This window comes from Parambassis ranga, chromosome 4 (genome assembly GCF_900634625.1).
Source record: "Parambassis ranga chromosome 4, fParRan2.1, whole genome shotgun sequence".
Classification (NCBI taxonomy): domain Eukaryota; kingdom Metazoa; phylum Chordata; class Actinopteri; family Ambassidae; genus Parambassis; species Parambassis ranga.
In genome coordinates, this window is record NC_041025.1 from 8,131,735 (window position 1) to 8,155,843 (window position 24,109).

General features: G+C 39.6%; 1 protein-coding gene across 5 annotated transcripts in view; it reads right to left on the reverse strand.

The window, feature by feature from the left end:
- The window catches only part of sbno2b (strawberry notch homolog 2b), a 45,452-nt gene that overhangs the window by 7,469 nt on the left and 13,874 nt on the right, over positions 1–24,109 (reverse strand). For 2 of the 5 annotated variants that reach the window (XM_028403030.1, XM_028403031.1), the window contains exons 4-23: positions 21,604–21,724; positions 8,270–8,446; positions 7,438–7,524; positions 6,782–6,887; positions 6,509–6,669; positions 6,259–6,392; positions 6,051–6,141; positions 5,794–5,937; positions 5,540–5,657; positions 5,349–5,454; positions 5,025–5,178; positions 4,756–4,932; positions 4,360–4,457; positions 3,799–3,881; positions 3,446–3,628; positions 3,112–3,233; positions 2,882–3,013; positions 2,604–2,739; positions 1,386–1,498; positions 30–101 (exon numbers count right to left, since the gene is read on the reverse strand). In XM_028403030.1, coding sequence (XP_028258831.1) covers positions 30–101; positions 1,386–1,498; positions 2,604–2,739; positions 2,882–3,013; positions 3,112–3,233; positions 3,446–3,628; positions 3,799–3,881; positions 4,360–4,457; positions 4,756–4,932; positions 5,025–5,178; positions 5,349–5,454; positions 5,540–5,657; positions 5,794–5,937; positions 6,051–6,141; positions 6,259–6,392; positions 6,509–6,669; positions 6,782–6,887; positions 7,438–7,524; positions 8,270–8,446; positions 21,604–21,724 — 2,515 coding nt within the window. Of the gene's footprint in view, positions 1–29; positions 102–1,385; positions 1,499–2,603; positions 2,740–2,881; positions 3,014–3,111; positions 3,234–3,445; positions 3,629–3,798; positions 3,882–4,359; positions 4,458–4,755; positions 4,933–5,024; positions 5,179–5,348; positions 5,455–5,539; positions 5,658–5,793; positions 5,938–6,050; positions 6,142–6,258; positions 6,393–6,508; positions 6,670–6,781; positions 6,888–7,437; positions 7,525–8,269; positions 8,447–16,333; positions 16,726–21,603; positions 21,725–22,076; positions 22,215–24,109 lie in introns of those variants that run through there. The other 3 variants (XM_028403033.1, XM_028403034.1, XM_028403032.1) reach the window with 3 other exon arrangements.

Sequence of the window (24,109 nt, forward strand, 5' to 3'; positions counted from 1 at the left end):
ATATTATTTTTATAGCTTGACTTTGTCACCTTGTTTTCAAAATTGTACTTGCTCAGGTCTCTGGATTCAGTAGCTCTTCTGTCTCCATGTGTTAATGCCCCCTGCACAGTGGAAGAGTATTATTAGCTTTACTGGAAGTATTAGGTGTAATCAGAAATATTTTATTGAGCCCTGGGGACTACTGGGCAGCACCGTTCACTAAGTTGTTCAATCTGGCCATGTATTGTATTGTTACTGCTAATAAGAAAATGATTATTACAGCATATAATATATACTACTAGAATTCCTCCGAAATTACACCAAATAATTTACACATTATTTTCAAATAATTGTTGTGGAACACAAACACAGAACTTTTCCTCTACAATGTACATCAAACCACAAGTACGCACACACACACTCACACACACATAAGAAATGACAATACAGCCTGGTCTATGGGGCCCAGGGGGGATCAGAGAGAACTTCAGGGCTTCAGGTGTGAAAACAGACTTCTTATTAAAAGGCCTACTGACATTGTTTTATGCCTGCATGGGGTTCCAACCAACTGTTGACCAAGAGCTTAGTCAGCTTCAAGACAAAAGTGATGTTGGAGGCACAACATAGACCAAAAGGTGAAGGAGAATTTAGACACAACCAAGTCAAGCTGAGCCAGCTGCTGGCTCTGCCCCCACAGACAAATGCCTTTGGACATCAAAACAAAGGGATGTCTCAGCCAAATATGACTTCACTGCTGATCTGGAGTCAGCTGGTTTCAGACATATTCAGCTGTTTAGTTGGAGTGACCGTGTTTGTGTGCACTTGTGTTGTATTGGTTTCAAGCAGGCAGGCAGACAAGATGTGACATATTCTTGATACAGATTTACCACACGCGCCTGGCAAAAGCAGAAATGACTTCCTGGAACTGCTATCCCTGTGCACCCTCATTGCCCTTTTCCCAAAAGAACTGTCATGCTGTGTCACTATGGAAATACATGACTGCTTGTGCAGAAATGCATTGATAATGATGGAAAATAACAGTAGACTTATAAATTATCCAGACAAGCTCTTTTGCCTTTTCTGCTTATTCAGTTTTCCATAACTGTGCAGGAGACGGGAAAGACCCAGAATCTCCTGAGGTTTGTGGAGCAAAGTTAATGTAACTTCAAGGGAACTAACAAAGACGATCTTTAAGATTTGGGAATAACCAAGGGAACAGGAAGGACAGAGGGTGAGGGCAGGGTGAAGAAACAAATGGCAACCCAAAAACTCAACAATCAATGGTTCCTCTCACACTACATAAGACCAGATGAAAAGGATCATTTCCCCCTCAGAGACTTTTTATTATGCTAAAAGAAAAAAATATGAGAGAAATGACAACACATATATAAGTCTGAGATACTTACCAGACTCTCTAGTCTTTTAGCCACAATGGAGGCAAAACGTCTCTCCCCAGCCAACTCTGAGATGAGGAAGATGTACTCTGGTGCTGTTACTTGATTGGACCGATGAGTTCGACCTGGAAGAATGAAAGGAAATTATTTAAGAAGGACAATTAAAGAAATCAGGACTACAGACTGACTGAAATCTATTTTACAGTTCAACTTTTATTAAAGTTGTGGACAGTGATGTTTATGTGTCTAGCCTGATGAATGAAAACATTCTTGGCTAGCGAGGCAATTTTTTCCAAAGATTTAAATGACACCGTCTAGAATGGGACAGAACGCATTTTGTGATATGAGAATTGGTAGGCCAAGTAAAAAAATAGGAACAGAAAAGTATTGGATAATGATGGTCACATGTTAGGATATGCTCCATCACATGGCAGTGAAATTTGATCTTGTCACTCTGAAAGAGGTTCACCCTGCTTGAACAGGAACAAATAAACACACAATTTCCACATGGGTTTTCTTTGGAAGTCTGTACAGCTTCCAATGAAACACTTAATGTGAGAGGACTGCACAATGTCAATGTTTGTACAAACAAGTTGATACAAAGCTAATTATCTAAGCAGTTGGCAAATTAAAGCCAACACTGAATTCATCCAGTGCTGGTTATACAGATCACATATTATAGTAGAGAAACTACAACGTCTATTTACTAGCAGCTTTTCAATAAGACAGTACTTTGGTCAACTCAAAGCATTAGGGTAAAATAAATCTAGACTGTCTTTCTGTGATTCCTGATCTTGAAGAAGCAACGACTCTTCTATATTCCTAATACCCTTTGACTCCAACACTGCAGCTTGACAGGCACATACAGTATATAGAAGGCTGTTAATAATGGGCAGCTGTCCTACCTTTTGACCTGTTACACCATCCATCAAGCAGAGCTGCAAAAAGCTTAATAAAACTTGCTATAGATAAAACTCTACACTCAAACTAAGGGTGCTTTTAGTAAAAATATGAATATGAATAATATATGAATAAAGAAAAAAAGATACTGACTAGTTTACATCTAACAATCACCTATTGTGAAAAGCCACTAGATTATAGAAAGAAAAAAAACCTCCCCACTTCCCTGTAATGGTTCTTTCAATAGAATAATAGAATCATTTTATTCTCACAAATTTCTTCCCCATCACCTTTGAAAGGCTCATTGTAAAATTTCACTTCCTGACTTACCAAACTGTTGAATAGCCCTGTCTGCACTCCAAGGCAGCTCCAGGGTCATGTGTACCCTGCGCCTCTGGTTTTTCACTCTTTTGTCCGCCTGCAGGGAAATCCCAGAGCTGGCTGCCTCAGAGATAATGGCCACCAACTGCAGGAAACAGGTTTGTAGATATCTTTTTGAACAATGTAAATAACGCATAATACTTTTTTTGAAACAGATTTAGCACAAGTCAGAAAAAAACAACAATTTTATATTTCAAGACACTATATCTCTTTAGCCTTTATCTCACCTTCTCTCCACCCATGAAGCGATCTTTCTCCTTGAGGTTGATGTGGTCAATTGTAAGACCTTGCTCAGCACGTGACTCATAACGGACGCTGCCGTCAGGACGCCTCACTACACGACCCTTACGACCTGTCATCTGCAGACCAAAACAAAATTACATGAGATAATTTTGATAACTCAAGAACATATGAATCCTCAATGTAGTTTTAGAGTAGAGCATCTAAATCTATGCACCTCAGAGACTTTATCTGGTCCTCCAAATTTATCGATGAGCTCATCCAACGTATTGAGAGGTAGTTCTTTTCCCAGTTCTGATATTTTATTCAGGAGGCCCTGCTTCATTTCCTCTATCCTGGCTGTGAACACAAATCAGATGAACACATTGACCCATGCAGGGCAGAAACACAAGAAAAGAAAATGGCATGTTAGGCTACAGTGTCAGACACTGTCTAGACATGCATCTGCTTGATTGACACTTCTGAAATTGTTGAAATAATTCAATTTAGTTTATCCTCTGGCATCACCTTTACTGAAAAGCCCAAACTTAAGGTAAAAAAAAACATCCTACCTGTCTGGCAACTAGTGTGGTTCACAAAGATAACATCATCATTGTCCAACAAAGAGTCTGGTGAGGAGTTGGAGTCTGTCTCCATGCCATCAGAGTCACTACTGCTGTCATCAGTGATGTTGATAACTCCGCCACTGTCCACTGTGTGCTTGGGTACTTTAGGCTGGCGACCTCTGGGCTTCCCTGATTGGTAGCATGATAATGGGGTAAATAAGTAAAGCAGCACAAAACGCCTTAATGGTTAGTTTTATTATACTGGTAATTATAAACTAAAAACACATGTAGCATCAAATCCACACTATGCAGGGTAAACATGCTGGTATGGTGCCACTGACACTTCCTTTTTTACTTACGCTTTCTTTTATTTCCAGGTGCTTTCTCTCGCCTCTGTTTCTCCGAAGGGAAATGTTTTGTTACAAGAGATTGGAACACACCCCTGGAGCAACAAAGAGGAGACAGACAAAAACGCAGCGGTAGTTAGACACTCCGTACATTCCTTTTTGGCTTCATTATATTTGTCAGGTGTTGACAGACACATGAGCATGTTGTGTGCGATCTAATACACTCAGACTGTCAGGCGTGTCTACTGCGAGAGGTTTAGGGTCAACCAAGTTCAGAGCACTTGGCATTTCTTCCACTTCTTTGTGGATGAGTCATTGGTCAATGAAATAGCTTCCAGAATGTCTGGTTTAAAGATGAACTGGTGTTGTGAGGACACGTTCTCTCCAAAATGGGCAAATTATTTGATGATATAACAGAAGAAAAGAAAATTCATATAACAGATATAGTTTCTTTTTTTTTTTGTCAAATGCCACTTTGGAAGGACATTTGGGGTTAGTTTTGGGGAGTACTCCAATCCACGAAGCCTTGTAAATACATCTGTCAACATTGAACACAAACAAATGGACACTCACTCTGCTGCAGACACAAATCTGTCCAGATGCCCGTCATTCTCATCCAAGACTTCTCTGGTGCGCGATTCTCCAGTAGACTGCAGCCCAATAACAATGCACTGTGGCAAAAAAACAAAAAACAAATGCTCATCACTGCGTGTCCACTGCGATACTTGGAAGTAGTTTCTGGCATCAGGATGGGAAAGATTAGAAAATTCTTGTGGTCTTGTTCACAGGAAAATGCAAAATATGGCCCTAAGCATAACAAATTATTATTTAAAATTGCACTCATCATTTTCAGCCTGTCTACAATTCTCGTTATGTAATGTTCATGGAATTTCAGCCATTGTTTTTTCCTGATCATTTCTACATTATAGACAATCAATGACTCAGTGTTCGAGAGTGTGTTGTGCTGACCTTTCCAGCCTCCAGCTCCTTTTTGGCTAGCTCCACCAGGCAACGGACCTTGGCAGCGATACAGAGATATTTGAAGAAGCGCTGGTGTGAAGACCAGAACTGCCCCCACAGAGACTTCCTGCTGACCAGGCCCAGCTCATCAGCTGCACGCATGAACACTTGCAAAGCCTCTGCCCACTGTGCATAGATTCCACAAGTAAATTGTCAGTTTTAACTTTTTTTTCTTATGCATTATAACAGACCATCCAGCCATCTTTATTGACACTCACCAGTTTGGCTGCTTTGTTATAGACCTTTATGAAGTCACTGTCCAGTCCAATTTCTTCAATGCGGAAAGACACACCTGAGAAGCTCAGCTGTCTCGCAATATACATCCCACTCACTTTCATGTCCATTGCAACAATCTCCATTGCCCCGACACCTCTGAATACAAATGGCATATAAATTACTCAGGATAAATTATTTATGGGTCAACTAGCCTTAACCAGAAGCTGATGGTGAAGAATCTTTCAGTAAGCACAGCAATGGGAACATATGTATTGACCTGACTGAAAGGTTCAGGGAAAACATGAAGTCAATATCACCCTACACACCTCTTCTCGATGGCGTGCAGAAAGTCATCAAAGGCTCTGAAGGGTGTCCCCTCGCCCCAGATTCCCAGGCGGCTCATATAGATCATGTTCTTTGGCTCAGAGGCACCTGAAGAAATGATGAGAGAAATATATTTAAAAAATGTTCTGTACTGCATTTATGTGCACTTCTTTTTGTTTGGTTGTCAACTTACCTGTGGCACTGGCATACACCACTCTGGCCCGTGGCAGCTTGCTTTGCAGGTCAAGCACTGCCTTACCCATCTTTGTAGATGTGGCATTCTTGGCTTTGTGGCATTCATCAAAAATAATCTATGATGGTAAAAAGTTAAGCCAAACAACAAGGACATGCAGTCACAGTGTGTGTAAGGATGTGAAGACACCGGATGACACATGAAACAAGACACCGAATGCCCGTCTGTGCTGTGATGATAAAATGAAAGGATACAACTCCATCAAAGTCTGGTTTGCACCAATCCAGGATCTGCTTGATTCTTGTCCGGTGCTGTCCTCCTGCCTGGCTCTCTCCAATCAGCGCAGAGTACGTTGCAAACAGAACTCCTTCTGAGGTAGCTGTGTCTCCATACTTTATCTACCACACCATAAGAAATTAAACATTTAAATTCTGAGAACGTGCTGTGATGCACAAAGTGCAACAAATTTCCCAGCTACTTAATTTCCCCCACTGATGGCAGCTGGACACACCTTGTTTAAGGCATGCACAGGAATATTCGGTGCATCTATGTCTTTGAGATCTCTCTGTGCATCAAATTTCAGGTCATTGGATATGCTGAACCTGAGGACAAAAGCAGGAAAATCAGTAATTTACCCACTTCTTTAAAAGAAGCTCTCACACTCAGTTATATTAGTTTTAAACTTGATTAATGGTGCATGTATGAGATGAGTCCTTTACCATAGCGCTTTCTTTCTTCCCTTAAGGTAGTTCTCTAGGATGATTCCTGCTACAGTACGTCCCTTTCCGACCCCTGCACCGTCTCCGATCAGGAAGCCTGCCCTTTGTTTGTTCTGCAGGATCACCTCATGTTGCTGAGGACGCACAAAGAGCAAATGCATGAGCACCACTGCCTACATAATCATAACATTAATAATTAATAGTTCCAAAATAAGTGGGTGCTTTTTGTATTGTGTGCTTTTGTGTGTACCTGGCATGCGTAGATGATAGCCTCTAGCTGCAGAGCAGACAGCATGCCACTGCTAATAGTTGACTCTGGGATGGACAGAGTGTACGTGATGTCTGGAGGAGGGACACTGGACAGTGTGTTGGTTTCCACCACTATGTCAGGATGAGAAATTCCTATTGTAGCTGTAGAGAGCACCAAACAAAAAAAGACAGTTTAGAAGTGTTAAAACCAAATAAGTTTCATATAAAATAATGTAAATGCAGTAATGGGGTACTGGTTGTTGTGGTAGCATACATTTAGAAGGTCTGTACTCAGCATATGTGTCTACATGTCCCAGTTCCTCCGACTCCTCTATTTCAGCATCTTCTTCCTCCTCCGGTTGTGACTGAGTCCTCTGAGCCTGGAAACATCAAACTGACTTCAGTAAAGTCTCTTACTTTACTTCTATCTGCAAGATGGAACTGTATTTTTTGTTTTAGCCTAGGTGAAGACAAGTTAGAACAGAGGCAGTAGCTAAAAGTTAGAAGTAAATGTTCAGTTAGTGACAGTTAACACATTTAAAAGACACATAAAGACTGAAGTTTATATTCGGACATGTGGAAATGCAGGGGATCTCGTTTTGACAGGCGGGTGAGTTTTACAATGTCTTCAATTCTTGTCAAATAAAAAAATTAAACCAACGACAGCATACTGTGTTTTTCATTCTCTATGCATTATGTTATGTATTTGTATTTGTCCAATGTATGCAATATGCAGTAATGCTTTGATCATCTGTGACAATACAGGCTTGCCAAAGATGGCATATGCATGACCATTTTACTTTACACACAGCCTTCATCTCTTGTTCTGTCAAAAAGTGATCCCAACATTATCCTGTATACATAGGCAAACTGACATCTACATCAGTGCAACTATGCATCACATAGTTACACAGCTTGGTTTGTGGCTACCTGGAATCCTCCTAAAGGTGGAGTGCTGATAATAGCAGTTATATCATCCAAACTGGCCAAGCCTTGAAACTTGCTGTTGCCATTCTGCTGTCAACAAAACATAAAATGTAGAAACATAAACTCAAATAAACAGTGGGCCAAATGCATGAGAAACAAAAATGTGATCCTTGTGTGTACTTCTCACTATAGTATATGCATGCACATGAGAGTGTGTGGGCTTTTCATGGATGTCTTATAAAGCAGCACTCAACAAAATGCAATTTGTTCTCTGGCGGTGAAAAGCCAGCAACAACAACAACAATAACAACAAAAGGCAGATAAAGCAGTGTGTGTGTCTGGGAAACATAATGGATGAAATGAGGGCAGAATGAAATGGAAAACATAAAAGGCTTTCAGAAAGCTGGAGAAATAAATGTACTTTGATCATATCAAAAAGATACCCACAAAGCATCTAATTTAAAGAGGCCTCAGCAGCAATGTGAGCCGAGGAACACACACTTATGAAAAAAGTTGCTCTCCTCAGATCACTGACCCAGAGACCAAAAAAAGTTTGTGCACACTTATATTTTATGTATCACCAAGGCAGAGTGACTGCTCGTTTACTTTGAATGGGGTGATGTTATGCATCACCAAATAGTGGCTCTGTGTATTCGATTACATTATATGTGATGGAAAGTTGAGAAAAGTTTACATTTTCTCAACTTTTCGTGACCCTTGATGGTGAATATTGCCCACATTCATGTGCTGACTTAAATAAGTCCTTACTACATAATAAGAGTTGGTAATGTGGTAACCAGTTTTTCTGGTATTGACGTGTGTGCATTCTTCTGACCTCTAAATGGCTCTGTGCTGGTGCGGTGGTGCTACTAGTGTTAACGTCCCAGAGCGTGGGCACTGTGTCCAGGTTGTCTGTGGTGATGAAGGACGGGGCATCAGCATACTCCGACAGCGAGTCAGCCGGAGAGGAGAACAGAGAGTTTGTGGAGAGGTCATCAATGCAGGACAGGTCCTAGAGAAAGAGAAGTCAAATTAAAGATCTGAAACAGGATGCAATTTTAGGACAGAGAAGAAGCCAAGTGAGATTTTAATAATATGCAATAACCAATATATAAAATCACATTCTGACAGTTCTCCACCATCATACAAAAATAAAGGACCATGACACAGCAAACACCCTGCGGCATAGTTCTAATTTGTATACCAGACAAAGACAGAAGGTGTGAAATTTGAATGGATGGAGTAAACCTTAGACAACAAAGGTGCCACACTTATCCTGGATTTCAACCAGCACTGCACTCTTTTAACACAAGTAGCCTAAACAAAATCTAATCACACACAGATGTGTGAGAGTGAGCATGCAAAATAGAAAGCAAGGGGCAGGCATAATAAAACTGCTTGTGTGTGTGTCATTTCAGCTATGGCTGCCTTCCAGTCGCCCCTCTATTCATATCCTTTCCAAGCCATTAGCATGCCATGTTCTTTAACTAGCCTCTCACAGGCACCCCTGGGCCCCCTGAGACTTATAAACATGGATGTGGGGAGATAGGGGTTGAATGATAGGGTGCAGGGACATGGTAAATGACGACAAAGTAAACAGAAAAGAAACTGTTTTTGGATATGTGGGAGTATGGATCTCTTCATTTATTCTGTGGGTGTGTGTCTGCCTTTAGTCCTGGAGTGTGACAGCATGCATGTATTTATACAGTCTGGGAAACGTGTGGTGATTCCCACACCCCTGTTTTACAGATAAACCTTCCAAAGAACCAAGCAGCCTCAAACACTGCCCAAATGGTCTAATTTGCTAATTCAGCAATTTTGGTTGATTGTTTGGCTCATTTTTAAGGGACAGTTTTACATTTGTAGAAGTTGTCACAGTGTACGTAACTTAGAACTTAAAACATAATACAGTATAATGTGTTGTCAGGTATGCTGCTTCCCTTGTTTCTAGTCTTTTTGCTTAACTAAGTAAATGATTGAGCATTTTCCTTGAGACCTAGTAATCTCCAGAGACACTTGTTCCAGATAACAGATAATCCAGAACATTCTCTTGGGACTGTAGATGGCTTTTGTAGGAAGAACAATTCTGTGGCGTGAGAACCCAAAACAAAACTGGAGGTAAATGATTAGCTGTGATGCTGACTCAGCTTTGCTGCAACTGATTAATGTGGAGAAGCTGTGTCAACTTCTGTCATAGATGCCTTTTAACCATTACACACAGTTCAGTTTTCACGGGCATAAAAGGACATGACGGAGAGCTATAAGTGTCAGCATGAGACATGTGGAAATGGTAAACATTAGACTGGCTTGTCCCTGTATTCATCCACATACATTTCTACCCTCTGCCATTATAGAAACCAAACCTCTGATGTATGGATTGAAAAGAGTGCTTTCATAAGGGTGTTGTAGGCAGCTTATCAGCGTGTGGTATCTCTGTGTTTATGGCTCAGTCTTCATCTCTCTCACCTTACCTTTCTCTTTCTTTTTCTCACTGTGTTTATGTGTGTATGTCCTTCCTGAAGGCAAGATCAGGCATGAGTTTTGTAAGCAGCTCTCAAAATTTGCTCTACTTTGCAGACAGCCAAGTGGAACAACTGGTTTTTGTCTTGTGACTGAGTAGTGTCCTTGTAAAATATCACTTTAACTCAGAAATACATAGTCTGTCACTTTGCACCACCACCTCTTCTCCATTTTGTTTATTATATCAGCTTTGTGCCTCTCCCTGCTCTGCTCTGTCTTTTCTTGGCACTTGGCCTTGGAAATGGACACTGTCACCAGAAGCATCATTCCATGGAAGCATAACTGTGGAAACACGCAGATAAACACAGGGACGTGCAATTCGGCATGGAAATGTTTTTCTTGCAACAGAGTTGAGAACAACTGACAGACCTTTTTTTTTTCTTACAAATATTTGATAAAACAATAAAATTTGGATTACAATGAACACTGCCATAAAAGCTTTGCTTGTATCAGTGGGTATGAGCATGGAAACTCATCACTTCGTTCCATAAATATGTGATTTCGCCAGTTACATTATGATCTCATCCAAGCTAATTCTGAGGAATCACAAAAACACTGCAGCAGTTTGGTTGGTGCTAACCAAGACGTGTCCAGCCTCAGGACTGTGCTAATCCAGTTGTTAAGCAGAGCGTATCAGAAGCAGCAGTGTTTGTCCTTCGGCAGGCCCGTACCCAAGGCTACTTCATGTACTGCTCCTAAGAGCGGGCCCTGCCAAGCAGAGATAAGGCATGAATTCCAACTGCTCTGATGGTAATCTGGCTCCTTCCACAGCACACAGCCTCACAATCATATAAATACTAACTACTTATCCCCTCACTCTTTTTTTCTACTGCTGTGCAATAAAAATATTAGAATGTGTGTGTATTTCTGTGTGAAAATGTTCCTTTGAAAATGGCTTTCATGGAATTAAATCTGCAAGGAAACTTTATATTTTCTCAGAATAGGTACGAAATTGCAGAGTGTGTGTGTGTGTATAAACACAACATGTGAAAACCCATGTGAATGTTTTTTCTGACATTTGTCCACCCCGTTTTTTCTTCCATCCATGACTTCCTCTTTCACTTCAGGTTCTCCTTTGCAATAAGACTCCAAATTCTTGCACCCTACACAGTAACACTGAAGCTATTACTGGTACTATTTAAATGGTACCACTGTGGGAGAAACACTACCACAGAAGCACGCATGGACTTTCTGTACCCAGACAGTCAAATACAAATTAGGGAGGATGCACTTTGTTGGCCTCTCCAGCTCACAATAAGCCTGCAAAGCTGCAGCGTTACTTGGTGGTTGTGGTTAGAGGTGGTGGTTATCTCTAGCTCTAAGAATCAGCTGTGGAAAAACACACTTCTAAACACAAGCCACCTGCTCACAGCTTAGCTACATCATCTTTATAAACTTGTCACATTTATTGTGTGATAAGTAATCTGAATATACTTCTTAAAAGTGAATCAGTGAATCTATCAATAGATTCAAAGAAATAAATATTATAAAACATGCAAACAGTAAACAGAAGTATTTCTCTGTCCTACTCAGGTGCTATGGGAGAAGAATGAAACAGCCATTTCTGATATAATGACTACAGTGTCACTAGTTATGGCAGAGCTATGATGATAAGCTTAGACAAGACCATACTGGGAAGTCCAGCAGCCCTATCTTTATACAAAGTGCTATAAAACATAATCTACATGGGCCTCTTTCTTTATAAATGCTGCTCTTCCCTATAAAGTAAAAACCGATAAGATTGTGAAGAACACCACAGGCGCCAGCTGAAATGTAAGTATGAACCCATCAGCAGCACAAAGTGATTGACTATTCATCTCCCTGTGACACAATTTGGTATTTACACTGGTGAAATCTCTGGGACATGGTTCGTTACAAAATTGCTACCAGTAAAAAATGTTAATTTGTTCACTGGTGCAACTTATAAGCAACCCCAACCCCTGTCAATTTCAAAAAGCAAACTTCAAGTAAGAACTAATGTAAATAGTCCTTGGCCACATCCTGTTAAACTCAACAACCTGCCGCTATGCAAGGCCAAAACAAGGCCTCAGGCAGGCCAGGCCCAGGGCTTCCCCCTCCTACACGCTGCCAGCATGGCTGCTTTTCCAAGACCAGGAAACAAGTTGCACTGGCCTCCCACTTACCCCACACACCACACCTCAATTGACCTCACAATCTCATATTACTCCATACATTTCTGTCATCTCTTGCTTATTCTCTCCCAGTATGCCTTTTTTCCTGCCCCTGCCATCTTTTCTCTCTGTCCTCTCAGCTTCTCTTTGTTCTCACAAAATTCTGCCACAAGAAGAAAATCTGTTAAACAAAATACCTTTCTGAGGTTGATGAATCAAAGACTGTTAGACTCTTAGTGTGTGGGTCACACACACATAGTGTGACCTATTCTGGCCAGTGTCAACTATGTTACACATAAGGCTCTTGAAGAAGTGACTGCTTTCTTATTATACTGAAAAACTGGTGAAACTCCTAAAAATGTTGCAGTAACAAAAAGAGTGGGTGGCATGAGTCAGATGTTTGCAAAAGTTGATAAAATGCCAAAGTTCTACTTTGTAATGTAGGCAGTGTAAAATGACAGTGTAACCTAGCATGACCCTCTCAACAAGCCAAGTAGGTGCACTGTGGTAAGATGGAGATTTATTAAATCCCACACCCTGCCCTTATGGTCAGCTGATTGAGAGAACAACTACCAGAGGCTCTGGGGGGGGGGGGGGGGGGGGGTCAACTGGTGACCTTGCAGTTAGCAGAGCTTGATTAGCTTGTGCTTGTGTTTTTGTGTCTTCGTTGGGTGGGTCTGGGGCCAGGAACTGAAAAGCCACCATCGGTGTCTCTCTTTCTGTTTGGATTATACCAAGTTGTCTTAATGTTCTACGTCCCAGACATATCTGGCTTTAGTATGACGGCTTTTACAATGACTTGAAGCAGATACCGACTCTTCGGCAAAACAACCTGTACTCTGCTCTTTTGATTACAGTATTAAATTGATCTGTTATGGTGTGTAACAGTGTTTTGTCAACATACATGTCTTTGACAAGCAGACACACAATAAATCAGCCTATCCAGTCACAGAGCTATTACCAAAAACACAATTTCTCAAACTTTTACTGTCTTTAAGTACACATGTAAAGTTTTACGTGTGTTTTGATCTATAGGACCTTTTAGTTGCAGTCTCCTATCAAGCACAAGCTGACTACAGACAACAAAAAGTACTTGCACACAAAAGGACCTCTGCTCATGTCATTTGACCAGTAAAACAAAAAAATAAAGACCCAGAATGACATAAAAACAAAATTAGAGGATTATTGATTTTCAACATATTTGGTTTTCAAAAAGGTTTAAAATTACTGTGTCCCAGTTTAGCCTGTTTCAGACCAACTAATTCCTCCCAATCAAAGTAGTATGCCCTGTCCAACACACAAGCAGGCCTTCATGTCGTGCCCAGTCTGACTAAATCGGGCCAGGGACAGCTTACGGCTTACGAGCCTCCTGGAATTTTCCAGTGTTTTCATATGTTCTGGAAAATAAAAGGATGCCATGTTAGCAGCCAGATGACAGGGCTAATTCAAAGAACTGCTCTTCAAGTTGTATATGTAGGAGAAGCTACAACTTTACACTTGGCTCACTACTAGGAACTAACAGGGCTCTGTAATGCAGTGGATATTGCTAAGCTTGTAAAACTTTGCCCCAGCGTGACATGCACAGTTACAGTCATTACAGGGCAAGAAAACAGACAAAAGCGGCAAGAAAAATTTTTGTCTTGTATGTGTTTGGGCTGGTGCTAAGACACAAAGGCATCATGAAGATGAGCTGACAATAAAATGTCTTAAACTTATAGGCATGGGAAAGTTCATAATAAACTGACATGGGTGTATTTTTCAAGATAGACTCAGATTTTTACATTAGGAGTCTGTGGTGCCCATAGCTTCTGCTGCAGGACTCATTCTCATACATTCTCATGCTGTCAAGTTACTAAAGACTGTTCTACTCTACAGGTTTAGGCTCACAGAATGAATTAGGGACCAGCCTGACAACTCCCCAATCGTATTGCATGACAAATCTATAATAAATCTACAAAATCTTAAATGTTTGGACCAATCACACGAGGAGCATCTGAAGTTTGGTGAATTTCACAAAACTAACAAAGCCAAAAAAATGACTCACAAAGAATTAAGTCGTGTGTATGCCTGCATGAGTTTGCATCCTCAGCGCTGAGAACAGTTAATTTGAAGGGAGTACTGACGCAAGATGATGTCTCGATTATGCAGAAATTTCAACACAGCAGACCACACGGCCCTTGCAAAAGGGCTAAACCCTGTCATTTGTAACACTTACATGTCGATACTTATTAAGATATTTAGTGAAAAATTGACATATCAGTTGCTAAGAACACTAGTTACACACAGTAAGTAGTATCAAATAAAATGTCAGAAATATATATCCAAAGATGTTTCATATTCCCTTGAATGAACTTATTCTCTTTTGACTTGAGTGTCACGCACACACACCCACACTTTCACACACCTGTGGTCAGAGAACTGCTATCACACAGTGTCGATCGCAGGCTCCCTGCCCGTAAGTCACTGATCAGGTTGTAAATAGTCATCAAAGCAAACTCTTACAACAGTTTACATTTCCTGTCAACTATCTCAATTAGAAAGAACTGTATAAAATTCACATTATGCACTGCAACTGCATGTAAAGAGCCAAAACAACGGAAAAACCTGTCCAAACACTCATTTTTAGTTTGATATAATATGTTTTATGTTTTTTATTAAATGTCAATGGTATACTGGCTGTTGAATCTGAAACTTCCAAATGGATTCAGTAATACGGTGCTATCCAATACAACCGTCTTCCCTACTTTTAGCCTCATAATAGCACCTTTCATACAGTATACTGTAACACAAAGTGCTTTACAGTGCTTTTGTCTACCCTAAACTAGCACACTATAGATAATTTTTCTGCAATTATTACTGCCACTGCAGTGTGATAGAATAATGTAATATTCCTGAAATAAGTTTAATTACTGCAAATATTGTTCGTATATAATTTTCTAAAGAACAACCCTACATGTCTTGCACCCATACTCTAACAGTAAACCCACCTCCCCACCCTCAAAAGTTCTCACTCATCTCCTCCATCTTTGTTTATTCACTTCCCGTACACAGCACACCTGGGGTCATGCTTGAGGTTTAATTTAATACCAGATCGATGACTACATTTGCCCACCAAGTGGTTACCCTCATGCACCCATTCACAGAATTTACACATTTACAATTGTGGTTGACTAGAAACAAATTCTCCCCAGAAAAAGAAGCTTTAGAACAAACCTGACTCATTTGTATAATGCCATCTTCAAAAGTCTAAGCTTTACAGAAACATATGCGGATTTAGTCTGTTATGTTGCTTTTGATAATGACAAAACGCTGTTTAAAGTATTTACTGTTTGGAAGTAGTAAATGTGCAATTTCTCAACTTTCTGCAAGCAAAAAAAGCTGACATGATGAGATTAGCCAATCAACTTAATCAGAAATTCCATTGTAACATTCTCAGCAAACTTTGCTTCAATAAAGTCATTAGACTGATAAGAGCCTCATTTCCACCAACATTGTGCAGTCTAATAAACCCTTATTCACAAAAAATAATAGCCTACTATTTACAATGCAGCACAACAATAAGCAAGCGCCATTTAGCCTGACAAGATATCAGGTTCTAGCACTTACTGGAAGTCTGCAAGGATGAGGCAGACAATGATTTGTCAGAGTTCCAGGCTGGGAATAAGAATCTCAATGCCAGCAAAGCAATTCACAACCTGACTTACTGATCAACATGACAACTGTCACTAGAAAATCAAAAACTGAAGTTGCTTCTGAACTTTAAGCAATGATCAGATACTGGGTTAAACTACAGATTAAAAACACAACAGCAACAACAGATGCCCTGGTCTTCTCCAGGAAACCAGCACTTTAAAACAATGATGAGACACTGTTAAAAACCTCAAAAAATGTTTATAAGTGTGTCAACTGCTGCTTATATTTCAATACAATGTATTATTTTATAACAGATCTGTTCCAAAGTGGGCTAAGCTCCAGACAGAAAGTAAAGAGAAGCACTGGCATGCCTCTTTTAGTATGGCAATTATACGGAAGTATTCTTAATTTCACGCAAGGAAGTACAAGCAAGTAAAAACACAGCCATAACTGCCGGTGGATAAGGAGTCTTATCTTGAGGCTCCTTGATAAGGACCATAACTATTCACAAAAGCACCTTACAGTTGGTGCAGGTTTCTTACAGCTTAAAATACTAGAGCAATCAAAGAGACTTAATCCCCCTTATATACCTGGAAGAAAAACGCAAACGGTACCTTGGGAAGTGGTCGTCCCAGCTGAGAATACAATTTAGTCCAGAGTTGCATGAGAGACATGGGTCCAACTGCTGCAATATGGGGGTAAAATACACACACATACACCCCAGCTTCACCTTGAATCTCTGAATCCGACAGCCTCTTCCATGTGTTGGTAGTCAGCTTACAGCTGGTGCTCTTCCACCTAACAGTAAACTCTCACTAACCCTTTCACAGTTCCTCTCTGGTTCAACACACACATTTGCCTCTAGGACAGGTAAGCTCTGGTCAATGAGCTCACTCATACAAAGACACTGTTGCTCCCACAGAGACACGAGCCTAAAACATGCTTCCTGCTTCACTGGGATAGTCAGGTGTTTGTATAGAAGGTTTAGTCATAGTGATTGTGGACTAGTTCCTCTGAGCTCAAAAAGGTGGTTGGAGAGTGAGTGAGAGAGCAGAGGAGGGAAGGGGAGGGGAGAGGTGGGGAGCAGAGGGAGGGAGGAGGGGAGGAGCTTTCAGGAAATGATGCTTTTGTTGGTAAGTGACTAGAGTTACTGGCAGTCGGTCCCATTTTACTGTACATGGTGTAACTCAACCGCATTTGTAGTGTAAACAGTATTGCGCTCTGGACCTGGCCGCTGCTCACACCCTGCTGCTTACCGCTATGTTTAATGGGCCAGGACAACTATTTAATGATTATTATATTTAGAGATTGACTCTCTGCCTGTCTTACCTCATACTCTGCCTTTTGTCTCTCTATTCGTCTACAAAAGGCTTAATTTCAAGGCAGCTGTTTTGTATTGATTACTGTATCTATGGCTCAGAGGTGTGAAATTTAATTAGAATGAACTAAATAAGTGGTCTAATTAGAGGGGGAGTAAGCCAATTATGCAAAAGCACAAACAGACCCCAGAGGACTTCATTTATCACTGCCTGTTGTAACTTTATCCTATGAATTTATTTATTTATTTTGTATGATGACATCTTTTTTGATAATCACATTTATGGTGTTCAATCAAGAGATTTCTGTCCAAGCAATTTAAAGATGTTTACACAGCAGACGTCAGAAATGTATTCAGTTGATTGGACATTGGTCTATCAGTACTCTGAGTACATATGTCTGCACAATAACAGACAAACACTTTATCATAAAAGGTCATTCCTGCTTCCTGGAACTCAGGACGCAAGGAAGAAACGGACTAAAAAAAGAAAGAAAAAGAAAGGAAACGAATATTCAGGGAATCTGACTGCAAATGGACTTTCAACAATTCCAAGATGCTGATCAAAGGCAGCACTGTATCATTTTTTTTTTCTGAAGGAAAGCAATGTTAAGTGATTAAGAGCCACTCATAAATAAGGAGATTGTGGCATTTGAAATCAGAAATAATATGATTTATCTCCTTTATGGGTGGAACAGAAGGGCCCAATTGTGCACCCAGCTTCCAGGAATACATGATACCAAGCTAGGATGGTGAGGTACTCTAATGTCCATCACTGCTGGACTGAAGGGGAGTCAGACTCTCAGAGACGGAGTGGCGCCTCGCCATGGTGTCATCATTGTATGAGTGGGAATCCTCTGAATAGTGTGTGTGTGTGTGTGTGTGTGTGTGTGTGTGTGTGTGTGTGTGTGTGTGTGTGTTTGGTGCAACATGGAGTGGAGAAATGAATAACTGATGAGCTTAATTAGAATACTGCAATACCCAAAAATGCACACACACACACACATCTTATTACACCATTGCCTAAAAGAGAAGCATGTCTAGCTTCACTGATCGTGAAGTAATTTTACTTTGGTGTCCTTATAAAATATCAGCTTCGATTGACTGAAACTCCCTGTAGGATGGGTGTGAGTCAAATAATCACACCTTTAATCATGTGTCAGTTTTTAACTGACACATGATAAAAATAATAGGAGCAAAAATCCAACACTGCTGTCTTTTCAATGTAATTCTACAGTGTAATCTATCTGCATTTTTAAGTTAATAGACATTGCCTATAAAATCCAGAATAGACAGAAGTTTAACCACCTTAGCTAATCTCAAATTATATAATTAAAGAACATGTTGCCCAAGGAAAGGCACCTATTAACAACCCATCAAATTATTAACATTCACTTCCTCCTTTAAACTAGGTCATTCAAAACGCTTTGTGTCATACAAGGAAGTAACTGACAAATACTGATTTATATCAAGACTGGCCTGCAATGAGAATTAACACAAAAAACAAGATAATCTACTTAAACAACCCTAAGGCAGAGTGCGTTCAAGTTTGTCAAAATGTTAAATTTTCACTGAAATGGATAGTGACAAAAGTATTTTGCAGAATTATATGACCTTCTCCCCTTGACAGCTAAAGGGTCTATGGGGGTCTATCTAAAACTTTTAAAGAAAATGTTTGTCACCTTACACGTATTCATGCACACTACAGTAAGTAAAGAGGTATAAACACCACCACCTGTACCAAAGGTCTTGACCTAACTTCTGCTGTACTATGGGACTTTACAATCTGGATGGAGTTTTTAGAAACTTTTTAGAAGAGTCTTTAATTCTACAAAATCAAAACTGAAAAGAACTGTAAAATCTAACTTAATGCAAATGAACTCTTCCTAGAAGTGCACTGTGCACGAGTATGTGTGTGTAATAAAGAGAAGAACCACACAGAATGAGACTGTGTAGCAAGACACTAAAACTTTGCATAAACGTGTGTACATACTGTACACACTTAAAGATGAGTGTGTGCATATGCTTATTTGAGGTAAGCCAGAGTGGTTAGTGAGGGAGTCCTGTGTTTTTTGTCTTCCAGTAAATCATGTTGTCATTCTGAGTCTCTGCACAATGATGCATGTGTTGACCCCACTTAAGCACGGGGAGATGCATGTCACTGTGCACAATCAAAAATACAGAAAACAAACAAAAAAACGTACTATTCTAATACCTTATCATTTCTGGGGAAGTTTTCTGAACATTTATTTGCTTTATTTATTTTCAAAATAAAAAAAAAAATCTGCTAATACCTTTTTAGACTTTTAGTCTTCTGCACTGTATTGCAAGCTAGAGATATCAAGTATCAAAGGGAAGTTTAATAACTGTAATGCAAACAAACATTTCCCTAGTTGTCAGCATATATACTTCCTAAATCATCTAAATTCAACAGCGGGTTTCCTACAATATGAGGATATTCCAGTTGTTCTAGTGAACGTCACAAACAAACTAACGCTACGGGAAGCTGTGCACACACTAGCTAATGAATCCACAGCTATAAGTGAAACAAGGAAATTGAGGTAAACATGGCAGTCACTTGACAAACTAAACAGTCCCATCAGCATATACAACCATGTCTAAAACAAGATAAAAGACCCATGTGGACTGAGGAAAAAATAAGTACGTTGAAAAAGGCTGAGTTGAGGGAGGGGGGGATAGTGGATTAGTCATGATGACCCTGTGACTTACATTTTCTCTCCATGTCTCACATGGCAGGGTGTGTCTAAAACCGAATAGAACAGCTGAGAAAGCACAACACAAGCAGAAAACATCTCTCCCTTACACTGACACATGGGCATTGTCACCTTCTACGTCTCCAACACCAGGAAACTAACCCTGCCGCTTCGACGCACTTATGAACGAGGCAACAACATTAAAAAAACAGTCTTCTCATTATGTACATAAAGATGATTTGAGCCTATGTGTTTGTGCATGCTAATACTGGCAGATGGAAAACCAGGGAAACCCCACATGAATCATGAAATCCATGTCAGCACTACACAAGTGATGAGGTGGACTCATCACTTTCTTCCATACAAAAACATTCAAACCTAGCCTTTCATCTTACACACCCAAGCTCAAACATCACACTCGGCCACTGCACACAAGAACTATTTAATTTAAAGCCTTATTTTTATTCATTCCTATTTGTCTTAGTAAGTAAACAAAGTCAATGCCTGTTACAGTTTCAAAGTAAAAGCCCTTTGGCTTTTCAGGGGAAAGAAACCCTTCTTTTTGTAACAGGCCTTTTATTGTGAATCATTCAACACATTACTGCATTGCGGCTGTGTTGATAGAGGCATCAACACGGTACTTTTTGTAATCCACAACAACAAAATGTTGACAAAGTATAATATTGAATTTATTCTAAAGCAGCAACTAAAGTAGTAAAGATCACATTATGCTTACCAACATGCACATTATGTCAGACATTATGTTCATGTCAACCTCGTTATTATTGCCGTTATTGATCTAGTTTTTAACACTTTATTTCAAAGAGATATCTAAGTATTTAACACAACACTGTTTTAACTCCTGAATAGGAAATCGCCAACATAATTAAAGTTGTTTTACTAGAGGTAATGTCAAATGTCACAAAAAACAAGCCAATATAACGTCATTCTATTCTGTCTTTTCCCTAAATCTGCATACTATGGGGTTAAAGAAGAACTTATTTTGTGCTTCTGTTGCTAGACAATTGCCTATTGCATACACTATTACTGTTTTGGCCTTACATTGAACCAAGAATAAACTAATGGCACTGCTTATTCTAGTGCTTATTTTAGTATTAAAACGGGGTAATAATAAAAAGAGTACTGACAATTACCTTGGTAACCCATGACTCTCTTTCCCAACTCATCATCATAGCATTTTGTGTTTTAATGTGGTTCCATAATGGGACTCATCAGCTCAGGCCAAAAGGCTTCAGATTAGAAACTCACTGGTGTGTGTCATTAAAATGACTCGTGTTCAAACAATGCTAACAATAAGGAACTGGTTGGATGGGTGCAAAAGTGCACAGAAATAGAAAATGTAAATGATGCACACCATCTGGAAGACTAGTGTGAGGCTGCACCTTCATTAACTGTATCTAAGCCTTTCTTGTTCTAAAATAAATATCCTAGCCAAGAATAATCCCAGACACCAAATTATTCTCAAATGCTTAAAACATACCTAAAATACAGCAGCAATATATCTTAGTCAAAGCCTGGCTGACAATAACAAAGACTGATTGGTGCAGGGTGGAAGAATGTTAAATTACAGTGCTTTATTAATAACATGTCTTGACAAGAATGAGGCAGGTGCTTCTGCCGTTGTCTAGACATCACTGGGCTTTAATAAGGTTGCTCTACGATAAATTAAGATACGCTGAATACACATGAAAGCCAAGATTAAAGAGTAAGAGGCACAGCCCTTTCCTCTGACAAGCAAGAGAAATAGTGTAGTGGACAGACAAAATGACAGGTTGATACAAAAAAATGTGTGTATACATCTTTGAGTAAATGTCAACAGCTATATGAAACCAACCTGTGGGAAATCTCCATTCCTAGGGAGATTGAGGCCGAAGTCAACATCAGGAAATGCCGAATACATGTCCATATGCATATCCGGAGTGGTGGTGGTAGTGCTGCTGTTCAAGTGGTATTGCCTGGAAGGAAAAGGAGAGGTTTAACTACAGTGTGGAATCAGCTTCAGTCATTTTACAGTCAGTAGAGAGAAAGGTGTCCTCTGAAGATGTGAACTAGTATTGTAGTGCTAAAATATGGCATTTTCCAAATTTATGGAATGGACAACCCTCAGATAAAATTAAAGCACAGTTACTTTTAAAATCAAAATGATTGAATGACCAGGTGACCAACGCTGACAACAGCAGAAACTTCAACTGTAAAAGATACTAGAAAGATAGGAAATATGTGTCTTAGGTCAGACCAGCAAAGAGATAAGGTGAAAAGGCAAGAGACAGAAGGAAAAGAGGTATCTATAAAAAGAGCAGTTCATACCTGCGATGAAGATCCACTTTTCCTACAAACCAGCTGCCTTTTCCCCAACGTTTATATCTGACACAGCTCCACACATCTTGTAATCCCAACATGAGACATTTTCAGTTTCTTGCTGAGTACAAGTCATCATAACGCAACAGGCAACTGCTGATAGTTGGCAAAACGAAAGCAAAACTAAACCTTGGTAAAGGTGGAACTGTAAATGTGCCATCCCACCTTCCTCTCATCCAATCATGTGCCAGAGCTCAAGCTAAGAGAGACTGAGCTTTGCCAAAGCTATTCAAAGGATTTGGCTCCGTATCCTCAACCATGGGTCAGAGATCAGTGAGACTGACTTATTTAAGTTCAAAACACACCGAGAGGATAAGAGAGTAGCCCTAAGCCAGTGTGTGGTAGCCAGACAATGGAAACATGGTTCCTAGTATTGTTTTATTGAACAACAATACAACATGTGGCAAACATGCTCCATTTGAGGTGAATGTCTGGTTTCATTTATTGGGTCATTGTTTTAAAAAAAATCTTTCAAGCACCAGTGTTACATGAATGACATGTAAGGCTGATATAAACACACAAAACTTCTTTAGTGATGTTTGCTTTTGTACGCAAACACAATAAAATATTTGCCACTTTGGACGAAAAACACATTAGTCATTAGTAATATGAAGAAAAAACCTACAGATTTGGTTTAATTCTCACAAACCACTGGATGGTAATAATTATCCTCACTGGAAATCCCCTTTGTGGCCCATTGGCCAACAGTGATATGACAGTGATATTATTACTGCAGAAGTCTTGGCAGGCCAGCACCAGCTGCTTTCCAGCAACACAAAGCTTGTTAGAGGCTCTCAGCCAAAGCAGCTCACTGACTTACTGTTTGTCTACATCTACCCTTCACATACTATATAGCCTGTAGCAGTGCATAGATGATCATTTTGGAATCTGATTTTTATATCATCCAAGATGATATCTTCCCAACAGAGGGGGTTAGTTTTCTGACAGCTCACTAGAAGTATTTCATTTAAAATTACTTCTCTTTTGATTTATTCAATAGTAACTACTCAACTGTTTCGCACCTTGTAGTGGCAGGACTAAGAAAAAAGCAGATGAAATTGTGACACACAGACAAATTATTATGGAATAATTGCACCAGAATATACCATTTGTATGTACACATATATATATGTATGGTGGAGGTAGTGATTACAAGAGCACTAAATTTGGGTTTTTGTACACGAGGCATAAGTCTCATTAAAAGACAGGGTTACATACAATCCACTGTGAAAACATGTTATGACTTCACAATGATTAGCAAAAGGTAAGCGCTACTTCCATAGAAAAAAAACACTGATCCTTATCAGTTTATGGATGCCTGAGACTACAGGATACACTACACACTGATACACTGACACTCAATATAAAAAAGGCTAGGTTTTCTTGGAAGGAGATGTCATCAGCTTTCATTATTATAAAATGTCATTCTCCATTCTGGCTGCCGACAAGTGAGAGATGCAAAGAAAACAAGCAATATACAACAATACAAATCTGGATATCCAAAAGCTCATTCCATTTCAGTATCTTATTGTATCATAAACACAAAGATGAAAAATGTGATGAGCATAAGCAGCACAGACCATCTTCAATTGTGTAAATCAATAAAATTTACACAATTTCTGGAAGAAAGAACAAAAAAATTCATTTGTTATTTATGATGGATAATAGGGTTGGGTGATATTGGCAAAAAAATTGATCACGATTAATTGTGGCATTTAGCCGATAACGATTAATTTGATGATTAATTGATGACAATTGCACTTACATGTTTTTGACTCTAATTCGCCACATTGTTCTAAAATGATACTGACAACTCATCAGTCAAGTTAACTACTTCATTCTAACAGGTTAAGCTGGTAAGTAGTGATTAGGCACAAACCAGCCATGTTTGAAATATGTATTGATAACAGATGCACAAACTGCTTCAAAATAATAATGAAGCAAACATTTAGTAATTTTGTCCTTCAAATGTTCTTATCTTA